Source organism: Taudactylus pleione, unplaced genomic scaffold (assembly GCF_031769625.1).
Source record: "Taudactylus pleione unplaced genomic scaffold, aTauple2 ptg000370l, whole genome shotgun sequence".
Classification (NCBI taxonomy): domain Eukaryota; kingdom Metazoa; phylum Chordata; class Amphibia; order Anura; family Myobatrachidae; genus Taudactylus; species Taudactylus pleione.
This window is the reverse complement of record NW_028284771.1, coordinates 7,691,758-7,717,877: the sequence shown is the minus strand read 5'-3', so window position 1 is coordinate 7,717,877 and position 26,120 is coordinate 7,691,758. Positions and strand designations below refer to the sequence as shown.

The following is a 26,120-nucleotide window of genomic DNA, read 5'->3' as shown; positions in this document are numbered from 1 at the left end:
CAACTCCTGGTGTGTCTTAGCCACATCGCATTGCATTTTTGGCCAAAAAAGAGGCAAAAGATACGCTCAGCGCAAGTAGAGTCATGCGCAGAGTCACTCGCGCCAGGCGTCTCATGCCGTTTGGCTATTAAGGATAGGTCTATAAGGTCACATCTGTAAATGTTGAAAAGCCTTTATCCATTAAAAAAATTAATGAATCAACAATAAAAATAAATTATGTTTCAAAAACACCATGTAGTTGGGGCTTGAAGAAGTCAGAGCTCTTTTGAAATGTTTGCATTCCAATCACATAGAAAACCAGAAAAATGTCAGGAACTCTGCTAACATTGCAACTAAAAAATAGATACAAGAAGAACAAAATGTCACCAGTATAGGTTCTAGTGTTGTGTATGATAAAAATGTAACCACTTACCAAGGGCATGAACCTTCTGCTTGTGCTTCTTCTTGTTTAGTCTTGCTGGCTGGAGATGCTTCTCCTTATTGTTGGATTCATAAAGTATTTCAAAGAATGTTTTCATCTCTTCAGTGATGGCTTCAAAGAAAGTCTCATTGCTAAACTTAATTATTAATGAAGAGTCTATAACGCGGCTTAACACAAACAAATCCTCTTTTATCATCATGAACACCTTGGGAATAGCCCTCTGGTATGCCCCAAGTACACTTTCAATGTGCCTCTCGTTACAATTGTGCAGAAGCTCAACAACAAAATTCTGCTGGATATTCTGATATTTAGCCAGAACATCAGATTCAGGATAGAGAAAAAGAAGGCGCTGTAAGCATCGGGCTTTAAAGTGAATATGTGAGTAATTGTTATAGGTGTCAAAGCGGGCTTGCAATTTACCAACTAGATGGCGACGTAAATGAAGTCTTATATCGTCCCACACAGCCTGCAAATCCATCGTAGAGTCATCTTCAATGGCGTGTAGTGAGGTCTGGGATGTGCAATGAAATGAGCTTCCACTGGGAAAGGAAGGAAAAATGATGGCACACTCACTGGAAAGATCCATAAGAAATTGAAGAACCGTGTCCTCCCGATTTTCATGGTTCTTCAGAAAATGTTGCTAAACAAAACAAGAAAGACAACTTTAAATCACTAATGTTTTCAGAGATCACACAATGAAGCTTTGTTTTTAGAATTTCACATCTATGCATTTGTATTAATCAATAAAATATTTAAATAGTGTGTTTAATATATAATTTTAACAGAAACAACAGTCTATTGCAGTGATTCCCAACCTCGGTCCTCAAGGCACAGTAACAGTCCTGGTTTTAGTTATATCCATGTTTCAGCACAGGTGGTTAAGTCAAAGTAACTGAGGTACTAATTAAGTCACCTGTGCTCAAGTAGGCTATCCTTAAAACATGGACTGTTAGTGTGCCTTGAGGACCGTGCTTGTGAACCCCTGTTCTATTGTCTCAGATCGGCCAGACACCTTAGCAATGTTATTGCAAATTACAAGTAAGGTACCTGTGTAATTCTACCTCATAGGTAACATGACGTTATTGATTTAGGGGTGCTAAGGGAAAGGAGAAGCCCCACTATGGTGGACAGAGGCAGGGGCGCAGAGCGTGGTTACAAATTACTGGGGCTTGTTGGAGGGGCCCTGCCCAGGTCAGCTGCCGCTATGGGGAACATTGCCCTCCTTTGCAGCACTGAGGGGAACACATGTCCTCCTGTGCAGCCACCGGCACGGGTTTGCGGGTCTGGGAAAATATTTTAACTTTTTCTTTTTAGAGGACCTGGCCACTCCTAACCGGATTTGGTCACACCCCCTCTCAGTTGCCAGGCCCGTGACCTCTCTCGGCGGCCCTGAACAGAGGGGGTGGATATCCATTTAAGCAATTGGGCTATGGTGGCGTCAACAAATCTGGCGGAATAGAAATACATAAATAAATAATTATGCTGGTAAAATGTAATATAAACACCCCTCAATCTAATTTACATACTTTCTAATCCTGCTGAAAAGTGTTTTTGGAATTTAATATTTTACCTACATTTTTTGTCAGAAAAGGTACCTGCGCGATCGTTATGTTTGTTGCAACAGATCATCAGCTTATTCTTTTATTTTATGTACTCTGCAGCGCAATTATGAAATGCACCCAAGGTGCACTAAGGCCCCGATTCAGACCCGCTCACTAGGATGCGTTCGCACGCAGCCTGCTGATGTTTGCAATGTGCGCATGCGATCCAAGCGATCTTCATAACCTCCACTAGTAGATATAAAAATTTGTGTTATACCACAGTCTTTAGGAACACCATCACTTCAGAGGGAGGCGCATCAGACAGTCTGCGGGTAATAGTGCGATTATGCAGCCACCTGAGATAGTCCACTTTATTCTGGAGGATCTCACCAGAACAACCTTCACTCGCTTCTTGATTAAGGTTTTCCAGACACTTTTCAATACTAGATGAAAGCACAAAATATACAATATATTAAGAAACTAATTAAAGTGTGTGTGGGTGTGTATGTGTGTGTGGTAGAAGTCTGCTTGTTCGGGCTAATCTCGAGAACCACTGGACTGATTCTGATGCAGTTTTCACTATTCTGTAGAGCATTTGTTGAGGAAGGTAACGTATGACAAAAGGGAGCCAAACAGTGACGATTTTAGTGAAACAAGTCAATGAAAAAACATTTGTCCGAACGCATTCTTGGCTTACGCTACCTAAATCGTTATTATACCATGAAGAAATTGATACAGGTTATCCGATCTCTCCAGAAAAATTGATGTAAGCCTGTTTACTGATACAAAATGTAAGTTTTCCCCTTTTTTATTTTTACTGTTCCTATTTCATTTATGTGAAAAGTTATTCTTGAATTTCAACAGAGATCACTTCCCGGAAAGAGTCTGTTTTGGCATGACAATAGATAAAGCACAGAGACAGACACTTAGGGGTATATTTAGGGCATACATGCCTACCCTCCTGGAATTCACGGGAGGCTTCCATATTTTTCGGGTAACCCCCTACCTCCGGAGGGGTAGGCACTTCTCCCGCATTCTGCCCACTTCTTCACGAATCGCGTCATTTAGCCCATCCCCTATTTAAATGTCAGTCAATCGCGTCAATTTACCGCGATGGGGCGGGGCTGAATGATGCTGACCATCAGGCCCTGCCCCACCGCAACCCACCTGCTTCTCCTCCCCGGGCTTCTCCCGGGGAGGAGAAAAGAAAGGTAGGCAAATATGATTATACCAAAGTGAGAGTTTTTAGAAGTGGAGATTTTGCCCATAGCAACCAATCAGATTCTAGCTATTATCTTCTAGAAGGTGTTACATAAATGTTAAGTAGAATCTGATTGGAGTGGAGACTGTTTTTCTCATGGACAACTTTCCGTGTCCCTTTTTTAATTTCAGGTCAAAACAACAAATCTTTTTGTGTTGCCATCAGGAGAAAAACAAGGAAATCTTAGAAGGTCTCTGTTAATAAAGACTATCGCCATAAATTCAAAATGATATTATATACAGTATATATAATGGCGGTGGATTTCAACACAGGTGAGTCTCCCCAGCTGATTATTTCACTTGGCAGCTCTTGCTCTCTTATAGTGGCCTCTTTGTCAGTGTGGACTAGGGGCCTGATTCAGAGCCGCTCGTAAGCGGCCGCTCGTTCGCTCCGAGCGATGTTTGCCCAACTGCGCATGCGTACGGATCGTTATACGCATGCGCGAACCAGGGAGTGCGGCCGAAAATCGTTTGTTCGCTAAATAGCAAATGCCCGCTAATATGAGTGACAGGAGGAGGCGTATGTGGGTGGTAACAGGGGAAGGTGCTTGAAAACGGGGAGTGGAAATCAGAACGCAGGCGTGCTTAAAGGTCAAAACGGGCGTTTTAAGGGTGTGCATAATTACTACTGGAGTGTCATTGACCACGTCACTGGGTTATTTTATAGCCAGAACTGTTCGCAAATTTGTGGTAGCAAACACCAGCCCCAAGAATAGCGAGCTGTTCGATGTACTCGATTAATCTAATAAATAGCGGACATGACGTATGGTGCGAGCGGCCAGGGGGTGTCTTTTTCAAAATTACAACCGCAAGTTTTGTTCGCTCGTTCAGACATAGAGGCGTGAACAGACCACAAAGAGCGAACGGTTCATTTGAATAGCCACCCCTTTTTTTTGAACGAACGACCGCAAATAGCGACCGGCTCTGAATCAGGCCCTAGGTCCTTGAGAAAGGTGGTTGTACCACTAAAACAGCTGTTGGATCATGCTGCTTTTTTCATCTGAATTGAGCATGGGGCACTTTGATAAGTATTAACACTTGCGTGAAATATATGCTGCTGCTGTATTTTATTGTCAACATTCGGCTTTATGCTGTTTTAAGGCTGCTATGATATAAAGTAAGAAAATCACACTTTATTAAGGTGGAGTGCTGGTCTCTGTTGGTTCTTTGGGACTGAAGCATTGTGGGTGCATTTTTGCTATGTGACTACAGCACCCAGATTTACTGTAAGAGAAGTGTGTGCGGTTTTCTATATACTGTGTGTGTATATAATATATATATATATATATATATATATATATATATATATATTCACATACACACTATTTATTTTCAATCAATAAACTTCACAAGCCTTGAGAAATTAGGCATATTGATTTAAATTTAATGGAATCAAAGTTTAATGTATCACCTCCTCTGCATATAATGTCACTACTTTATAAGAGTAAAGTAAAAGGTAAATAGGTAAACTATGCACAAACAAGGAAAAGGGAAATATGAGTTATGACAGGCAAAACCAATATAGGGTGAGATACAATATAGGATATTAACAACCACTATTCCTCTGATATATCAACATAAAATGGGGAAAGTAACCTGAGTAATGCGGTAGTGGCGGTGCTTGCGAGAGTTGAAATAGAATATATGGAAAAAACAAGCAAAAGAAACTTTATTTGGCGAGCACTCCTTAAACAGAAAATTAATCTAAAACATTACTTCTAGACTCATCTTATTAAAAGTTATCGGATGTCATGGATCATCCAGCTGACACCTACACACAAGAAAACATTAAAAAATTAGATCTATACCCCGACCTTCCTTGTTATTTCAATATTTCCCCACTTGTGGGATTTAATTATAAGATATTAAGGTATTCATGTCTATTGCCACCTATAGATTCCATTTGCTTTACTTCAGGATATTGGTATCTGAAGATTTGATCTACACCTTTGTATTTACACACTGCCTATATATTCGCCTACAAGAGATGATCTATTTTATTTGATCTGTATTACCCTTCATTGATTAAATTTAGTATCGAATCAGATGATTCAGAAATACGATGTGTTAGTTTGTGTTTACACATATCTTTTGTTGTTTTGTCTCATTTTTTTAATGTGTTTTCATGTGTGTATGTGTGAGCTGGATGATCCATGAGATCTGATTACATTTAGACTCATCTTATTAAAAGTTACGTTTTAGATTAATTTTCTGTTTAAGGAGTGCTTGCCAAATAAAGTTTCTTTTGCTTGTTTTTTCCAAATAGGTAAACTAGTCAGACACTTTTGGTCCAATAATTAGCATAAAAACATAACATGGGTGTAATATAATGTTGAATAAAATGTTCATTATATTTAAAATGGATACACAGATCCATTTTAAGCAAAAAGTCAAATCTATACATAAATACTTTTTATTTATTCTATTGTACGATTTAGTGATACAAGTGCTACATGACAAATATGTTATTGAGTTGGTTTTAACATATATTTCATTTCAATACTTAGGACTAAAGTAAAAGTACATTTGATAGTTGACCACATATTATTAGGATATTAGTAGATATTAATGCCAATTTAGGATGTCTTGCCAACATAAAATTACAAGACTGTAGACCATATACTTTTACAAAACATCAAGTTGACTAGAGCAGGGCAGCCGAAATCAGCAGGGGAGAAGGCAGCGGCAGGCATCCTTATGCTCGGGTAAGCTTTGGAACTATTAGCATATTGTCGCAGCAGCGTTCTGTGTGAAATCGCAGCTGTGATTGCATTAGGGTCCATCTCTGAATCAGGCCCTCAGTCAAGAAATAAGTCACTACACACGTGAGAAAGTTACACGTGCAATTAATTAAACCTAATTTCTAGTATGCAACCAATGCTAGCGTTCCCGCTAAGCTGTTTTAGTGGGGCGCGGCGCCCTGCCCTCCTTCTGGAGGGCAAAAAGCACCCTGCCCTCCAGGAGGAGGGCAAAAAGCGCCCGGCCCTCACAGCCTGCGGGAGCCGTTCTCACCCGCGGGATGCAGTGTCCCGCGGGTGGAGAAACATGCGGTGACCCGGTCACCGCATGCGCCCGGCATCTATTCTCCCTGTCTGCAGGGCTTGGGGGCTGCCCGGCGTGTCCGTAACTGCCGGGCACGCCCCCAAGAGTGACGAAAAGGGGACGCGTCTTATAGACACGCCCCCTTTTCAGATGACCACGCCCCCTTCTCGGTCGCACACGCGCCTTCGGCGCGCGCACGGGCATGCCCTCTCTAGCTCCGGTGCCCTGCCTCCCGCTGGAGCTAGAGGGAACACTACAATGCGTTGCAATGAGGGAGAGGTTTTGTGAGCAAATAGCTTAATTTGTATCCCATGCAAATTGAATAGGTGGAAAAAGTAAACTTATCAATCTTATACAGAAAAACTGTGGAAATTCATAGGCGCTGACGAAATTGCATACATGCAAACAAGTTGTACACAGCAGATGTGCGAAAATATGCAAATATCAGTACCACCGGGATATGTATGGGGACGCCCACTGGTGGTTTTGCAAATCCAAACAACTGCTACAAAGAAGCAGCACTGATCACCGATCAGTCGATTAGTATCGGAGTTCTGAGTAAACCTATTGTTACTCAGAATGGCAGCGGAAACAGAGATGCCGAAGCCAGTTTTACTACTACATAATCACAGGTTGAGACACGCCTGCGTTTGAGTCACCACCCTCCAATCATTGTCGCCCACATTCCCTGCCTGTCAATCCAGTTGCGAATAAATCTCACTGAAAGCGACAATTTTAATGAAGCCTGACACATGCGCAGTGCAACTCGTAGATCACGATAATTGTTCAACTGCATACACATCGGCAATGCGCCCATCTCTGAATCAGGCCCTATGTTAGGCATGTTCTGCAAATGGATACATGTTGTATGGTCCATTTTCAATCCGTTTTTAAAAAAATAAATAAATGATTATGTGATTCTAACACTAAAGCTGGCCATACACCTGGCAACTTGTCATACAACTAGCCAACTAAGCTATCATCTGACCAAATAAGATGGCTCCATGGCGGCAATTGTGCAGATGGTTTGGCAATAGTGCAGATGGTGCGGCAATGGCCATTAGTATTAGTTTCGACAATGGTTTGGGAGCCGATGGTGTGGCAATTGTGCCGATGGTGCGGCAATAGCCGTTAGAATACTGTTTGGTTTTGACAGCGGTTTGGGAGCCGATGGTGCGGCAATTATGCTGATGGTGTGGCAATAGTGCCGATGGTGTGGCAATTGCCGTTAGGAAGCTGATGAACTGATGGCAGCATGGGAGCTGCTTGGTGCGACTCAAAAGCAGTGTGGAGGTTTGATGAACAGATGGCAGCACGGGGGCTGCTTGGTGCGGCTGGGAAGCCGAATGGAAGAAGTATCATGAAGAAAAAACAGGAACAACCTGACTATACAGCCAAGCCGAGGGAACTCACAGATACTCTATAGTCGACACAGCTGCAATAGTCCAGTGAGTATAAATATGCTGAAGTCCCAATAAGGTTTGAACTTGTAGAATACATCACTTCCTGTGACGTGCCGATTGCCTAGCAACAGGAACAACTGAAGTAACCTGGGGCCTGATTCAGAGCCGGATGCAATTAGCGCTCGCTCGTCCCGAAAATAGGGGTGGCTATTCAAATCAACCGTTCGCTCTTTGCGGTCTGTCCACGCCTTTAGGTCTGAACGAGTGAACCAAACTTGCGGTCGTTTTTGGAAAAAATACGCCCCCTGGCCGCTCGCATCCTACGTCATGTCCGCTATTTATTAGATTAATCGAGTACATCGACCAGGGTATGAACTGCTCGCTATTCTTGGGGTTGGTTTTTCCTACCACAATTTTGCGAGCAGTTCTGACTATAAAATAACCCAGTGACGTGGTCAATGACGCTGCTGTTTTAATTATGCACACCCATAAAACACCCATTTTGACCTTTAAGCATGCCTGCGTTCGGATCTCCACTCCCCGTTTTCAAGCACCTTCCCCCGTTACCACCCACATACGCCTCTTTCTGTCACTCAAATTATCAGGCATTCGCTATTTTACGAGCACATGAATTTCGACCGCACTGACTGGTTCGCGCATGCGTATAAAGATCCGTACGCATGCGCAGTTGGGCAAACATCGCTCGGAGCGAACGAGCGGCCGCTTACGAGCGGCTCTGAATGAGGCCCCTGGTCCGGTCAGGGCAACCTGCTAGAAGGATTCAAGTTGTGACCGTGACTTGTAACACCCCTTGATTCAGGGCTGGATGTTCCATGGCCTTATGGTACATGGTGTAGTTGCTTCATCTTTCTGGGTTGGGATGTTAGTTAGTTTAGTGTAGTTGGGGTAGGATTTTGTTTGAGGATCCAGGTATGCCATAAGTTGGGGGCATGGTCACAGGGTGGAGGGTGGTTGTTAACTGCTGTATTTTGTTGTCCATGCTTTGGAGATCATGACTGGAATATATTGGGGCCAATGCAGAGTTAAACGCAGGTATGTTCTGCAAACGTATCTTGTAGATTTTCACACTGTACATGTTCCATAGCCGAGCATACACAACTATGGGCTACGCAGAGTCATTAGCAAATCAGTCACATCTCTACTTGCGGATGAAGGGACATACGTTGGTGGCAGTGGGGCATTTACAAGCAGGATATGTTTACCAAGGCAAGGAATTGCGGGTTCAACAGAGTTGTACACTAGGGATAGGGGTAGTGCAAGGCGCAAGTGCTTTCTGGTGGCACCTGAAATCAAGCGTATAGCCATAGATACATACTACTCTCTACATGAGCGAATATATGCATTTAGGCCCTGATTCAGAGCCGGACGTTCTGACAGAGCACTCGCTCTGAATCAGGGCCGGGCTATTTTTTTTTAGAGCGGCCTCCTGGCCGCTCACATAGCTGTGGGTGACCACCTACAGCTATAGGGAGCGGCCAGGAAGATGGTTGCGATGGTGAAGACCATCGCAACCATCGGGCTTGCGACGAGACCCTTGTGGTAGGGTCTCATTGCCGCAAGCCCCAGAGAGCTTTCGGCTCTAACAGAGCCGAAAGCTCTCTCAGTGGGGCCGCCCCCAGACGGTAGGCGTTCTCATGGGAACGCCTCCGTCTGGCCAGCCACCCCCCCGGCCCGCCCACCAAAGGGGGCGTGCTGTCACTCAACATCGACAGCACGCCCCCTTTGGTACGAGACCCGGAGCGACGGATTACCCATCGCTATCCGGGTCTCGCGCATGCGCACGACGGAGCCGGCTCCGTCGTACGCATGCGCTCTGGGCCACCATCGACCCGGTTGCGAGCGTTCAGCGCTTGCGACCGGGTCTGAATCAGGCCCTTAGTTCAATGCACACAATGCTGGAGAAATTAAAGGTGTCCCTCCATAGGTAATGTAGCAAGTAAACTATAGTTTGATATATCACACTAGAACTCCCTATTTTGGTGTACAGCATTACATATGGTATATAGGGCCTGATTCAGACACACTCGCTAGGCTGCGTTCGCACGCAGCCAACCGATGTTTGCAATTTGCACCTCCGTACGCATCGCAGTGCGCATGCGCGAACTAGTCCATGCGATCGGGAAGTGTTCGCTCGCTGTGCATAGACAACTCGCTACAATGAGTGACAGGAAATGCCATTTATGGGTGGTGATGTGGATTGGTCGATAGAAATGGGAGAGTGGTGGTGCGAACGCAGGCGTGCCTGAGCGTATTAACGCCGTTTAAGAGGCGTGCATATTTAAGACACAGCGTCACATTGTTGAAATTCACTCGCAGTGCTTGTGGAAGGGTATGGTCAGCCACAAGTGCTACGATCGCTGCTGATGGTACTCGATGTTACCGATGGTTGCATACACATCCTGCAGATGAGGTGCATAAGTGGGCATCTTAAGACAGGCTGGTGGGCGTCTGCATACACACCGCGATTGCACGCCAAGACATAGTGGGTGTGCTAATGCCATGCCATGCGATCGCGGATTTGCATTCTTTCGCTGCGTGCGAACGCATCTAGCAAGCAGGTCTGAATCGAGCCCATAGTTCCTTTCTGCTTGCCAGAGCAGGCTATATTATGGATTTATGACAAAGAGACATTGATATAATGCAGATGAAATAAAAAAAAGTATAAAGGCAGAGAAACAAGCTGCAATCTGAGTTTTCAGGTTCTTTTGCTAGTAGTAATTTAAAAATAAAAATAGTCAACGATATACTGGCGAGTGTTAGTAGTCATTACTAAATTCATTGCAAGATAGTAAGTTGGAAACTATGAAAGACGACTACCTATTTTTACTGTGGGTAAAAGATGTGCAGCAATAGATTTGTAAAAAAGGAGAGTTGAGCACGTCTTACATTACATATAATGTTACTGCTTATCAATTACTGATTTAGTAAAATGGACTAAATAAACTAATTAGATGGATAGTGGAGAAGGCATTCAATTACAATGTGAGGATTTAACACAGAAAATAAAATAAACAACACACAAAAAAAAAAAAACTGAAATTTTATTGACTATAACCAATTTTAACATGAAGTGAAGGCCTCTTCAAAATGAATTAAGGGTGGGTGGGCTGGAAAACACTATAGAAAAAGGTGAAGAAAAGACCTTTTCAGGAAAACTCCAAGCATGAGCGAGTTCAAAATGAAGTGCAGTGAAACGAATATCTTCTCATTATCAAACAGTCTTTTCATGAACGCTGAGCACTTTCATGAAAAAGAATACCTCACTGCCTGTGGCCCATTCAAATGACTGACGGGACAACCCCAATTGTGAACACTGGTTCTAAGTATGACAAAAGATTGGCATGTATCTTCTTAACTTGCGTAAACTCTTCTCGGGACTGCGAAATGTGATGCTCCCTCTGTACACCTTAGCTCTAGGGACTCTCTATAAAAAAAAAACTTTTATTGTGGTATCCTGAAGTGTCCCATTCAGCAAAACCTAACAGATTACAGTGCAATAGATTGTACAGGCCTTACTGGTGGTAGCCTACATAAATCGGATTCAATTAGGAATAGTCTTGAAAACTAATCTCGGACATCAAAATCTGGGTGCTTGCCAAAAACTACAAGCAATGATTTGGATAAAGTTTTCAAGGGACAGCTTACTTTAATAATATGTCTCAATAATAAAAAAATAGACTAGTATGGGAAATAAATACTGACATACTTGCTTCTCAGATTGCCAGAACAACTAATTGATTTGTAGTTTGTATGCTTGATTAACAGAGCATTCTTTGGCAGTTGCTACCTATACGGCAACATAAGGAAATTCTTAAATGCTCATGCATTTATCTCAGATTCATGGATTTATTATTATTATTTATGGATTTGTTCATTTAAGTAAATTATTTCATCCTTTCATAGAGATCTTCCTTGAGTCAAGATGTCTGCCTGGTAATTTTGAGGTGACTAGATGTTATATTTTGTAGTAAAGAATATAGACACCCTAAGATCAGAGGCTTAGCAGTTATGATGTGAAAATGAAAAATATTAATATTACCATTCTGAAATTTAAAGAATGTATTTAGTATTGTACTGCACATACTACTGTATAGTACTTTAGAAGTCTATTTATGAACCGGTGATGGCCTTGCAAAAATATGTTTGCAGTGGGGAATTCCCACACTCTGACCTGAGTGCATTCTCACTGTAGAAATATTGCTGCAAGCCGGTCTGCCGGTCATTTACAAGAGGTCACTACACACTTTAGAAAATAGATGAGAAATAAAATGGTAAATAAAAGCCGTATGTGTGGGGCTTTTTATTAATAAAAGGTATTGTTTACACTATACGGTCAATCCTATTAAGTGCGAAGGATGCGAGTTGCCATTTCAACGGTGTTAAAACGCTGGCAGCGGACCAGCACCTTGCACTCTTTGCAGCCCTCTCAGAGCCCAAATTCGCTGAATTTTGCTCAGAGCCCTATGGGGCTGCGAGCAAAAGTCATCGAATCCAGGCTGTCGTAAAGTGTGGCCGTTTCCGTAATGACTCGCACAGGCAAGATCATCGTGGCTAATAGTATTGACCCCTATGTATGTTTTTCAGCACTTTGCTGTGGTGCACTGCAGGTCCCAGCTGGCTCTCTCAATGCCAGGGCACGCTGGCTCTTGTAGTTCTTGCACCACACATAATGACCGGGATAATTGGTTTAGTTTCCCAACATGTTTTGATGAGTTATCAAACACTGCTGTCGAAACTGGATTATTGGCTGAGACAAGATCAGTTTAAAATTGAATCGCAGCGACACCATCTTGCGACTGGCCGCAAGACGCCATTTTGCAAAATGGCCGGGTAAGCGCCATTTTAGATAAACTCACACTTTAGTACATGTGGCGATAATACTATTAGCATCATGCGAATGCATCTGTGACCATCGCCATAAGTTACGGCGATTCACCAGAAGCCTATTTCATGACTTTACGTATTATTAAGGATATATTTCAGAAATGGCTACGTGACAACTAGCTTGTGTAGATAAGCTTCCTGGACAGTGTCTGCCCTCACTACAGGTGGTCTGGCTCGAATACACACCTACATTAGCAGGCTACCTGCAAGGACATGATTTCAAAGACTAGAGTGTCATCTTAGGTCTGTCTCTTGTAGCTGGGCTATTTGCATTTCACACAAGAGACTGGGAGAATAAAGAGTTTTTCTTTTAAAGCCTGGGACAGGTGGGGGGGACTGCTGACAGAGTGGGCATGTGAACTATCTGGCTCAGCATGTCACACTGCTAAGATGTTCACTTAGTGAGAGTTAAGTGCACCCTTCCTCATACACACATTAATACGTCTTTATATCAAACCCCGAATACTCACACATTACATATTCACACATAAGGTTTAATAAGTTTTAAAGTATATGATTTAATTTGGTTCAGTTAGTTTAAATTCGAGAAATAAAGATATTTGATAACTAAGGTTTTATACATGTTAAGACAGCCGTGTTTGGTTTCGAACTGATGCGTACTCTTTCAACAGAATTCCGGTACTATCGGTGTGGAGATCGCATCATGCATTCCCAACTTATGGACAGCAGAGACTACAAGCAACAAAATGTATATTTTAGGAACAACTGTTAGGATGCAGCATGGGGAGGCAGGAGGGAAAAGACCCTCAGTTGTTAGAGGCTGGGCGAGTCTATTTGAACCAGCCTGTTAAATGCACTGTAACATATGCTTCTCCCCTGGGAACCAATGGCATAAGCAAGAAACTTCTCTATTGTCCTGTCTATTCTGGGGGGGTATAAACATGTGTGCTCAAACACTGGGTCTTTAGTCTTCTTGCTGAATGCTGATTGACAGAGGTTTTCTTTCTGAAGGCCGGGATCTGGTCCAGAGGCGCTGCGTATGTATACTATACTTGGGTCTGTATAATTCCTTTGTGCTAAATTGTACACAGATCATAGCGTGTAACTGACTGTACTTTTACTTGAATAATACTTTGTGCTTCGGAACCACATGTTCTGAGTCTGGAGTCTCTATTTATTGTATGACTGCGTACGCAAATTAGCGTCATCCTTAGAGGTTTATAGGAAGGATTTTAGAAGGTACAGGCAGGGGTATATAGAGGTTCATTTTAATATCGTCAGATGGGGGCTCATCGAGTGAAGTCACTTACCTACTCACACGGCACATACGGCTATCAATATCTCAGCAAAGGGTGGAGTGGCCACATGCAGGGTTTTCCTGCAACCGCTTTGTGCTAAAAAATCGCTATCCGTTTTCGTGTGAGCAAAGGAAGCTGACTAGAATCCAGGGACAAGAAAGGAAAAAGTTTGTTTTCCTTTGTTGATAGAACCTAACGTTTAAAAGGGGTGCCGCAGTTTTAAATACGCGGCTGAGTCGCAGCTTCGAGCACAGCAAAGACGCACTTTTGCGTACGCAGTTAAAAAGTCATTATACAGTTGTGTGGTAGTCGCAATATTGTGTATGCGGCTGGTCTCACAATAGTGTATACGTACTTCCGGTTCTACTGACACGTGTTTAAACAAAGCCGTCGAGGTTTACCTTTTTCAATTGTTATCAATATCTGGGTTAAGGTGTATTTTTCTACGCAGGAAAAAGTGTGTAACAGTGAGTATTTGTTGGACAGTTAAGGATATCGTATGATCCTTAAGGGCTAGGTACAAGGGTTAGTCTAGCCGCTCGGTAAGTAGCTTTACCGTTCTATACACAGTAGCAGGTGTACATGTTGTCTTTGTTGTAGAGAGGTGCGTGGGAGCGGCCGACATATAAACTCCCATAGGTGTGGAAGTTGCCTTACTAAATCTTATCCGGGTGTGGAAGTTGCCTTTTTCAAATCTTAGCCAGGTGTGTGGGCGCTGCCGACTTAAATCGTCCACAGGTAAGTGAAGGTATCTTGGTTGTCTTTCACCAGTTTAAATCTTTATTGAAAAGCGTAGGATTTTGTCTCAGAATGGGAGCCATGCAAACAGTAGAGATGGTTAACAATGATGTGCTGCTAATGAAAGCTCCGATTGGATCGGCACGTCGTATTATGCATACTAAGTACAGTACTTATGCAATAAGGTATTGTGATGTATGGTTTAAAATGACGATGAAGAGTGTTAGACTGTTTCCCAGAATTGGTAGTTTTGATAAGGATGTATTAAATAATGTCCGGGATCACATCAATCTGATGCGCTCCCGAGAGAAAAAGGTTAAATATTTTGAATGTTTAAAACTGTGGCAGCATGAAGGGGATGCGTGGCTTAAAAATGTGCAAACGACGCAAACTAGCGTCGTGAGCACATTGCCTGAAAATACATCCGCGGGGCTAAATTGCAATACGGGCGAGCCGCAAAATGGCGCGCCTGTGCGGCAAGGTAGTGTCGTGGAGAGTATTGCCAGCAGTTCACGTTCACCTCCCCCACCTTATGTGGATGGAGGTGCAAGTACAGTTACCAAAAATACCCATAAAAATGTAACAAGCAACTTGTACCCTCTCTTAAGCAACTATAAAGAACATGTTCATGATGTGGATGATGAGCCTATTGTAATGTCTGCCATTTCCCATGCTGTACAAATGATACATGAGGCATCACCACAATCACGAGTGGTGCCTCCATCTCCATCGGTAACAGCAAGGGAAGTGTTAATGCCCTCTGCACCCATAGAGTAAGTTGTTCATACCATACGTAGCAGCAGCAGACTAAACCCCCAGCCAGGTAATCAGATCAAAAGGTAGCAGCACTACCGGTCTGCATCCCATTCGGACAATAACTGTTCCAAATGGAAATGCAGATGCAAACGGTATAGTGCCCACGAGGGACGTAGTATGCATTGTCCTTGGACAAGAGCAGAACTAAATTCCATCATAAATGATTTCCCCGATCCCAAAAAGGAACTAGCCAAATGTCAAAGATTTTTGAGAAATTTGGGTAGTTCACATGAGCCAACTAATAAAGATTGGCGTGTGGTGTTAAGGGCCTGTCTGCCGCGCAATACCGACGTGACAAAATTTATCACGGATTGTGTATTGGATGGTGACGTTCCCTTAACAGACAAAGTAAACCAAGGTTCCCGCATTGTAACCCAATTGGGTATATATTTTCCAGTAGTAGTTAACTGGAACAAAATTTTCACAATCAAGCAAAAGGAGAGTGAAACTGCAAAAGACTATTGCAACCGGGCTCTGCAGGCTATTACCCAGTACACTGGGATAGAAAATATTAAAGATAGCACTCACCACAGGGGAATGATAGTCACGGTACTCATGGATGGTCTGAGAGACGACTTAAAGACTCGGGCTCAGACCTCACAGCCTGGCTGGAGGGGACATACAATAGATAACCTCATAGAGTCTGCCATAGAACATGATAAAAATATCACAAAGAAGAGAGAGACTCAGAGCAAAAACTAATGGCTGTCAGTATCCAAGCTCTGGAAGGAATGATAATAACATCATAGCCAACCGACACACCTACACCCACACACCTGAACAATTACACATCCTCACCAATCCCACACCACAGCAAACACATCCTTACCCCACATATCATACACAACCACAGGTCCCATACTCATATCCCCCACAATATCCTTACCCTCCCTATCCTTACCCATACACACCACCTTTCCCTCTTGCTCAAATCCCACAACAATCTTTTCATCCACCCAGTTCAAAATTATGTTTTAACTGTCACCAAGTGGGACACGTAAGTAAGAACTGCAAAGTGAAGAACACCACACAGGAACACGAGTTTCCCATGGGTTCATAGGTAACCCCAGTATCTTCTCCCAGGCCTTATACAGTCAGGTCCATAAATATTGGGACATTGACAGAATTTTCAGATTTTGGCTTCTATTCACCACCACAATGGTTTTCAAATGAAACAAACAAGATGTGCTTTAACTGCAGACTTTCAGATTTAATATGAGGGTAATTACATCCAAATCGGGTGAACGGTGTAGGAATTACAACGGTTTCAATATGTGCCTCCCACTTTTTAAGGGGCCAAAAGTAATGGGACTATCAACTCAGAAGCTATTTCAAGGACAGGTGTGGGCTATTCCTTCGTTATTTCATTATCAATTAAGCAGGTAAAAGGTCTGGAGTTGATTCTAGGTGTGACATTTGCATTTGGAATCAGTTGATGTCAACTCTCAATATGAGATCCAAAGAGCTGTCACTATCAGTAAAGCAAGCCATCATTAGGCTGAAAAATCAAAATAAACCCATCAGAGAGATTGCAAAAACATTATGTGTGGCCAAATCAACTGTTTGGAACATTCTTAAAAAGAAAGAACGCACCGGAGAGCTCAGCAATACCAAAAGACCCGGAAGACCACGGAAAACAACTGTGGTGGAGGACAGAAGAATTATTTCCCTGTTGAAGAAAAACCCCTTCACAACAGTTGGCCAAATCAAGAACACTCTCCAGGAGGTAGATGTATATGTGTCAAAGTCAATAATCAAGAGAAAACTTCACAAGAGTGAATATAGAGAGTTCACCACAAGATATAAACCACTGGTGAGCCAGAAAAACAGGAAGACCAGATTAGAGTTTGCCAAACAACATCTAAAAAAGCCATTAGAGTTCTGGAACAACATCCTATGGACAGATGAGACAAAGATCAACTTGTACCAGAGTGATGGGAAGAGAAGAGTACGGAGAAGGAAAGGAACTGCTCATGATCCAAAACATAACACCTCATCAGTGAAGCATGGTGGTGGTAGTGTCATGGCGTGGGCATGTATGGCTGCCAATGGAACTGGTTCCCTTGTATTTATTGATGATGTGACTGCTGACAAAAGCAGCAGAATGAATTCTGAAGTGTTTCGGGCAATATTATATGCTCATATTCAGTCAAATGCTTCAAAACTCATTTGACAGCGCTTCACTGTGCCAATGGACAATGACACGAAGCATACTGCAAAAGCAACCAAATAGTTTTTTAAGGCTAAAAAGTGGAATGTTATGCAATGGCCAAGTCAATCCCCTGACCTGAATCCGATTAAGCATGCATTTCACTTGATGAAGACAAAACTGAAGGGAAAATGCCCCAAGAACAAGCAGGAACTGAAGACATTTGCAGTAGAGGCCTGGCAGAGCATCACCAGGGATGAAACCCAGCGTCTGGTGATGTCTATGCGTTCCAGACTTCAGGCTGTAATTGCCTGCAAAGGATTTGCAACAAAGTATTAAAAAGTGAAAGTTAATTTTAGGATTGTTTAGCTTGTCCCATTACTTTTGGCCCCTTAAAAAGTGGGAGGCACATATAGAAACTGTTGTAATTCCTACACCGTTCACCTGATTTGGATGTAATTACCCTCAAATTAAATCTGAAAGTCTGCAGTTAAATCACATCTTGTTTGATTCATTTCAAAGCCATTGTGGTGGTGAATAGAGGCCAAAATATGAAAATTCTGTCAATGTCCCAATATTTATGGACCTGGCTGTATGACTGTTTACAATCTTTTCCAATGTATCTGTTCTAATGTAAAATGTGGACCATTTATTGTTGTATTTTAGGTCATGTTTAAATGATATTAAACTGTTGTGCTTTATCTCCCACTCATAGGACACAAGGTTGCTAAGGATAAACGGCAGCCATGCCAGGCTGAGGTCGACTACTCGGAATACTATCCAACCCAGTGGCCCAGACATTATTTAGAGCAGTAGCTATTAATAACAAGATTTAATTGCAGGAACCTGTATGCAGATACTATATCCCTAGAATTATAAAAAAAAAATGATAGGGGGACTTATTTTACAGGTGACGTTTCCAAGAACATGTGTAAGGTGATGGGTATCAACACTAAGATTATCCCAGACTGTCTTTTCCTTTATTTGCCCCCCTTTGAGATACTGTTCAAACAGGTAGCCTCATGTGAAAATATGATAATGAGGTTACTGTGCAGGGTCTCACGAAGATGAATGCGAATAACAGAAATTGAAAGTGTTATTAACCAACATATTTAATGCAAGCTGTCATGATGTCAAACCTGGAGAATTTGTTATGATCCAAATTTTTTTTTTAGCTCAGATTGTTTGACTGATCGGTGGAAAGGTCCGTATCTGACGATACAACATCCTCAAAGGGTGGCCGAGGAAGATATTGTGGGTCCATTCCACTCACTATAGGGAGGTTAACCAACCGGTGGAGAAACAAGGCGGAGACAAGGCCGATAACGTGGACATGTCGATTGCGAGCTTGTGCCGGAAAGATTACAAAGGTGACGGTGAGATATCTGAGCTAAAGAAATGTGTAGATCAGTGCTTCCAGCAATGGAGTGGTCTGCTGTGGTCATCCTAGTTCTTCTTTTTTCCAGAGTTTTTGTCGTGATGATCTGTTTGGGGATACTCAGTGTCTGTGATGGGGGACCGATTGAGGAAATGGGAGCTGATGGAGTGGAGTCAGGAGGAGTGCAATGCCAATCAGGGGAGTGTCTGACCAATTTTAGTATTGTAATTGTTATGTTATTTGGGAAGAATACTTCCAGAAGTTATGACCCTCACACATGTTGAAATGCATGGTATACATAAAAACACACCATCAACATATCTTCACACGCAATATGAACACAGAGGCAAGAGAAATAGGATACATGGTGACGTGCATAAAGCCACTCAGTTAATTAGTGAGACAAGTGGCTTTCAAATTTTAGTCGCACTGGATCCCACCAGAATTGCTCGGGGTACATTCAAATTTAGATATATTCAGGAACTTGCTAAATTGATAGATAATATCACCGAGATGTACGATGACACATTCAGGTATACAGGGAGAGAATTGCAAGCGTACAAGAAAGAACTGGTGCAACACAGGCCAGTGTTGAATTATTTAACTGCTGTTACTGGAGGGTATTGCGTAATGTTAGCCACCCAATTTGGAGTAAAATGTTGCACCTATGTCACCAATGATACCAGCGACCTTAAGGAGGTGTTAGACCGGAAGATGGATGAAATTCTGCAGCTAAAGTGGGAATTTCGTAAGAACCATAACGCTTCAGTGGCTGAAGTAGGGGAGAAGATAGAAGGTTGGGTTTCATGGCTGAACCCAGTGAAAAGGTTCCCAGGTCTAGGGGAATGGGTCCAGGAAGTGATCGCCAGCATAGGCAAATTCTTAATCCTTATACTGATTGTCATCATAATTGGCATATGCGTCCGGTGTGTTCCTATTGTGTTGAAGTGTGAAAAATGTAAAAATAGAATAAAACGAAAGAATGAAATTATGATAGTGGCCAGTATGAATACCGAGGTAAATACAGAATTGCATTACAACCCTGAGCTAGGAAATACGATCATTTAATGTATTATATTTAGCCATGCATAAAAATTTATTATTTAAATGTAATTTTTAAAACATCTCAGATAATGTAAAGTCTCAATTCCCCTTCAAGACTACTTTTATAAGACTGGTGCATCCCCACACCTTTCACATGATCTTCCAAGATCCGCAGTGTGCGTATAATAGTAGTTTTATGTCCCCAACCAGAGACACATTATTGATGGATTAAGAACCACCTTGTGCCATCCCATAATAACACTAAATAATATATAAATGTAAGTCTAAATTAAATTTTAAGATCAGATTGTGATAGCATGTTGTTCACTATCAAAGGGTGGACTGTCGAAACTGGATTATTGGCTGAGATCAGTTTAAAATTGAATCGCAGCGACACCATCTTGCGACTGGTCGCAAGACGCCATTTTGCGAAATGGCCGCCTAAGCGCCATTTTAGATAAACTCACACTTTAGTACATGTGGCGATAATACTACTAGCATCATGCGAATGCATCTGTGACCATCGCCATAAGTTACAGCGATTCACCAGAAGCCTATTTCATGACTTTACGTATTATTAAGGATATATTTCAGAAATGGCTACGTGACAACTAGCTTGTGTAGATAAGCTTCCTGGACAGTGTCTGCCCTCACTACAGGTGGTCTGGCTCGAATACACACCTACATTTGCAGGCTTCCTGCAAGGACATGATTTCAAAGACTAGAGTGTCATCTTAGGTCTGTCTCTTGTAGCTGGGCTATTTGCATTTCACACAAGAGACTGGGAGAATAAAGAGTTTTTCTTTTGAAGCCTGGGACAGGTGGGGGGGGGACTGCTGACAGAGTGGGCATGTGAACTATCTGGCTCAGCATGTCACACTGCTAAGATGTTCACTTAGTGAGAGTTAAGTGCACCCTTCCTCATACACACATTAATACGTCTTTATATTAAACCCCGAATACTCACACATTACATATTCACACATAAGGTTTAATAAGCTTCAAAGTATATGATTTAAGTTGGTTCAGTTAGTTTAAATGCTGAGAAATAAAGATATTTGATAACTAAGGTTCTATACATGTTAAGACAGCCGTGTTTGGTTTCGAACTGATGCGTACTCCTTCAACAGAATTCCGGTACTATCAGTGTGGAGATCGCATCATGCATTCCCAACTTATGGACCGCAGAGACTACAAGCAACAAAATGTATATTTTAGGAACAACTGTTAGGATGCAGCATGGGGAGGCGGGAGGGAAAAGACCCTCAGTTGTTAGAGGCTGGGCGAGTCTATTTGAACCAGCCTGTTAAATGCACTGTAACATATGCTTCTCCCCTGGGAACCAATGGCATAAGCAAGAAACTTCTCTATTGTCCTGTCTATTCTGGGGGGGTATAAACATGTGTGCTCAAACACTGGGTCTTTAGTCTTCTTGCTGAATGCTGATTGACGGAGGTTTTCTTTCTGAAGGCCGGGATCTGGTCCAGAGGTGCTGCGTATGTATACTGTACTTGGGTCTGTATAATTCCTTTGCGCTAAATTGTACACAGATCATAGCGTGTAACTGATTGTACTTTTACTTGAATAATACTTTGTGCTTCGGAACCACATGTTCTGAGTCTGGAGTCTCTATTTATTGTATGACTGCGTACGCAAATTAGCGTCATCCTTAGAGGTTTATCGGAAGGATTTTAGAAGATACAGGCAGGGGTATATAGAGGTTCATTTTAATATCGTCACTGCTAATGGTATTAAAGTGCTGTACACCCAACCCCTGCCTCATCTTCTGCACAGACAGAAAAGGCCCTTATTTAGGGTCAGTGCTTTGTTTCATATTGTAGAATATCCCCAGAATGCTCCACTATGACATCACCATAAAGTAGTAACATGATCTTTTACTTTGAGGTTTCTGCATTGTACAGGTAGCATTCAGTATGGCCATTGGACCTCATTCAGAGGCGGTCGTTAGTTGCAAGTGGTCGCACTGAGGGCCTGATTCAGAGCCGCTCGCTCTGACAGAGCGCTCGCTCTGAATCAGGGCCGGGCTTTTTTTTTTTTTGGAGCGGCCTCTTGGCCACTGCCAGGATGGAGTGGCCAAGCGGTCTCTTGGCAAATGGCCAGGATGATGGTCGCGATGGTCAAGACCATCGCGACCATCGGGCTTGCGACGAGACCCTTGTGGTAGGGTCTCGCCCATCGCAAGCCCCAGAGAGCTTTCGGCTCTAACAGAGCCGGAAGCTCTCCACTGACATCACTTGTGATGTCAGTGGAGAGCTTGTGATGTCAGTGGGGCCGCCCCCAAATGGTAGGCGTTCTCATGGGAACGCCTCCGTTTGGGCAGCCACCCCCCCCGGCCCACCCACCAAACGGGGCGAGCTGTCACTCAGCATCGACAGCTCGCCCCCTTTGGTGTGAGACCCGGAGTGACGGAGTGCCCGTCGCTAGCCGGGTCTCGCACATGCGCACAACGGAGCCAGCTCCGTCGTGCGCATGCGCTGTGGGCCACCATCGACCCGGTTGCGAGCGCTCAGCGCTTGCGACCGGGTCTGAATCAGGCCCTGAATCAGGATGGCCGCTTGCATCCTGAATGACCGCCTCCTTGTCGATCGCTAAGCTGTGGGTCAACACCCACAGCTCTAGCGATGGTCGCGATGTCGCCATCTAGTGACCATCGGGGCTTACAACCAGATGCTAAGGTTGGGTCTGGGCACTCGTAAGCCCCAGGGAGCTTCCTGCTGTGATCGAGCAGGAAGCTGCCCACTGACATCAGCAATGATGTCAGTGGGGCCACCCCCAAACGGCAAGCGTTCCGGCGGGAGCGCCTCAGTTTGGGCAGGCACGCCCCCTGCCCGCCTCCCAAACGGGGCGAGCGGTCACTCACCATCGACGGCTCGCCCTGTCTGCTGCGAGACCCCTAGCGACAGAGCGTCCGTTGCAAGCCGGGTCTCGCGCAAGCGCACAACGGACCTGGGTCCACCGTGCGCATCCCAGTGGGGCAACATCGAGTTGGTTGCAAGCGCTCAGCGCTTGCGATCGACTCTGAATGACCCCCATTGCGTGTACTGGCGTTAAGGTTAGAATCCAGTCTGAATAGCACCTACATATGACTCCAAGGTTGCCACTTGTCCTATGGGACACACAACTGCAGCACTTAGCAGTATAAACATGAGACGCTTTGGTCAACCCAAGTGCAGTATTAAGTAGAGAAAACATTACATTACCACAGGGAATTTTCTTTTAGCCTCTCATCAATGTCATTAAGGACCAGTTGACATTCTGTAAGTCCTGGAAACATGTCCAAAACACTATCGAGTAAGGCACAGCTTGATTGGTCTTCACCTGCGCACTCCATTTTGGCTTCTGCAAAAATAAATAAAAATCGGCATTGGGTAAAACCAGCTAACATTGTCACTATTTTACCAAACATTTTATTTGCTTAATGCTTGTTAAGTGGACCTGTCTGAAACAGCAATAAAAGCTAAAAACAAAAGAAATTACACAATATTTGATTAGAATATCTTCATTTTGAGTTTGCAATAATATTTGTGCCGGAATTGAGCCAGTTTCACCAGGGGACGGCTGGCAGGTAAAACACAAAATAAGCGGCCTAGGCTTTTCTACCAGTGCACCGCAGCAGGAATTTTGTTTAAAAGTAAAATATTTGAAAAAATGTCAGAGCACCCACTTAGCATTCAATATGTGACAAGGGACTATACTAACGACCTGCTATAAAAAACAGAGAGCATCTTAATGTGCATATCATAACCTCATTTACCTTTTCCTTGTCAGACATGTGCCTCCCCAACCCTCCCCTTGTCACATATTGTACCTCCCCTTGTCACACAATGTGCCTCCCCAACCCTCCCCTTGTCACGTACTGTACCTCCCCAACCCTCCCCTTGTCACATATTGTACCTCCCCTTGTCACACAATGTGCCTCCCCAACCCTCCCCTTGTCACATATTGTACCTCCCCTTGTCACACAATGTGCCTCCCCAACCCTCCCCTTGTCACGTATTGTACCACCCCTTGTCACACAATGTGCCTCCCCAACCCTCCCCTTGTCACACATTGTACTCCCAACCTCACCTTGTCACATATTGTACCTCCCCTTGTCACACAATGTGCCTCCCCAACCCTCCCCTTGTCACATATTGTACCTCCCCTTGTCACACAATGTGCCTCCCCAACCCTCCCCTTGTCACACAATGTGGCTCCCCAACCCACCCCTTGTCACATGTTGTACCTCCCCTTGTCACACATGTGCCTCCCCAATCCTCCCCTTGTCACACAATGTGCCTTCCCAACCCTCCCCATGTCACATACTGTACCTCCCCAACCCTCCCCTTGTCACATATTGTACCACCCCTTGTCACACAGTGTGCCTCCCAACCCACTCCTTGTCATACAATGTGCCTCCCCAACCCTCCCCATGTCACATACTGTACCTCCCCAACCTTCCCCTTGTCACATATTGTACCACCCCTTGTCACACAATGTGCCTCCCAACCCACTCCTTGTCACACAATGTGCCTCCCCAACCCTCCCCTTGTCACATATTGTACCTACCCTTGTCACACAATGTGCCTTCCCAACACACCCCTTGTCACATTTTGTACCTCCCCAACCCACCCCATGTCACATATTGTACCTCCCCTTGTCACACAACGTGCCTCCCAAACCCACTCCTTGTCACACAATGTGCCTCTCCAACCCACCCCATGTCACATATTGTACCTCCCCAAGTCACATATTGTACCACCCCTTGTCACACAATGTGCCTCCCCAACCCACTCCTTGTCACACAATGTGCCTCCCAATCCACTCCTTGTCACACAATGTGCCTCCCCAACCCACCCCTTATCACATATTGTACCTCCCCTTGTCACACAATGTGCCTCCCCAACCCTCCCCTTGTCACATTTTGTACCTCCCCTTGTCACACAATGTGCCTCCCCAACCTTCCCCTTGTCACATATTGTACCTCCCCTTGTCACACAATGTGCCTCCCCAACCCACCCCTTGTCACATATTGTACCTCCCCTTGTCACACAATGTGCCTCCCAACCCACTCCTTGTCACACAATGTGCCTCCCAACCCACTCCTTGTTACACAATGTGCCTCCCAATCCACTCCTTGTCACACAATGTGCCTCCCCAACCCACCCCTTATCACATATTGTACCTCCCCTTGTCACACAATATGCCTCCCCAACCCTCCCCTTGTCACATATTGTACCACCCCTTGTCACACAATGTGCCTCCCAACCCACTCCTTGTCACACAATGTGCCTCCCCAACCCTCCCCTTGTCACACATTGTGCTCCCAACCTCACCTTGCAACACATTGTGTTGCCCCTTTATTTTTTTTTTTAAGATATATTTATTAAAGATCCATACAAAATACAGCAAAGAATGTCTACAAAGAGACAAAGAGTATTCACTGACAATATCAGTAAAAATACACAAAAATACAAAATTTCAGTGGTATAAATAAAACTATTGGATACAATTTTAAATAATAAGAAAGAAGAAAAAAAAAACAGAAAAAAGAGTATAAGATAAAGGAGAAATTAGGGAGACAGCGTGGCTAGGACTGTCAAAGAAGAAAAATAAAGGGGAAAATTAGAAAAGATTAAATGAATGGGGAACTAGCATTGAAGAAAGACAACCAGGGAGCCCAAACCTTATCAAAAGATTTGGAAGAGTGGTTAAGGATACTGGTCATATATTCCATTCTCTGAACCGACCAGATCCTATTGATAACTGAATGAAGGGAAGGAAGCGATAGCTGTCTACAGTCAGCAGCAAGCTGACAGGTAGCAAGCTGAGAGAATGTGCCTGACTAATTTGTTTTGGTGGTAGGTGGCAGCCAGAAAAGGTAGAGTTAAAAGAAAAAATTTTGTATCCAAAGGGATCGGGATTTGAATGAGAGAAATAATTAAATTCTTAATACCCAGCCAAAAGCCAGATAGTTTTGGGCAGCTCCACCAAATATGGTAAAATGTACCTTCTGAGAGGCAACCACGCCAACATCGATCGGACGCGTCAGGAAACATCTTTTTAAGTCGGGAGGGGACCAAATACAACCTATAAAGAATTTTATAGACGTTCTCTTTTATTCTCACACAGATGGAACTGGAGGCAGCTCTCTCCCTAATCTC

At 43.6% G+C, this 26,120-nt stretch overlaps 1 protein-coding gene across 5 annotated transcripts in view; it reads right to left on the bottom strand.

Annotated features, from left to right (window-relative positions):
- Positions 1-26,120, bottom strand: part of KIAA0825 (KIAA0825 ortholog) — a 473,150-nt gene that overhangs the window by 428,066 nt on the left and 18,964 nt on the right. For 4 of the 5 annotated variants that reach the window (XM_088444682.1, XM_088444683.1, XM_088444681.1 and 1 more), the window contains exons 2-4: positions 23,178-23,316; positions 2,240-2,405; positions 413-1,061 (exon numbers count right to left, since the gene is read on the bottom strand). In XM_088444682.1, the coding sequence (XP_088300808.1) occupies positions 413-1,061; positions 2,240-2,405; positions 23,178-23,308 (946 nt within the window). In that variant the 5' untranslated portion in view covers positions 23,309-23,316. Of the gene's footprint in view, positions 1-412; positions 1,062-2,239; positions 2,406-23,177; positions 23,317-26,120 lie in introns of those variants that run through there. The other variant, XM_088444685.1, reaches the window with a different exon arrangement.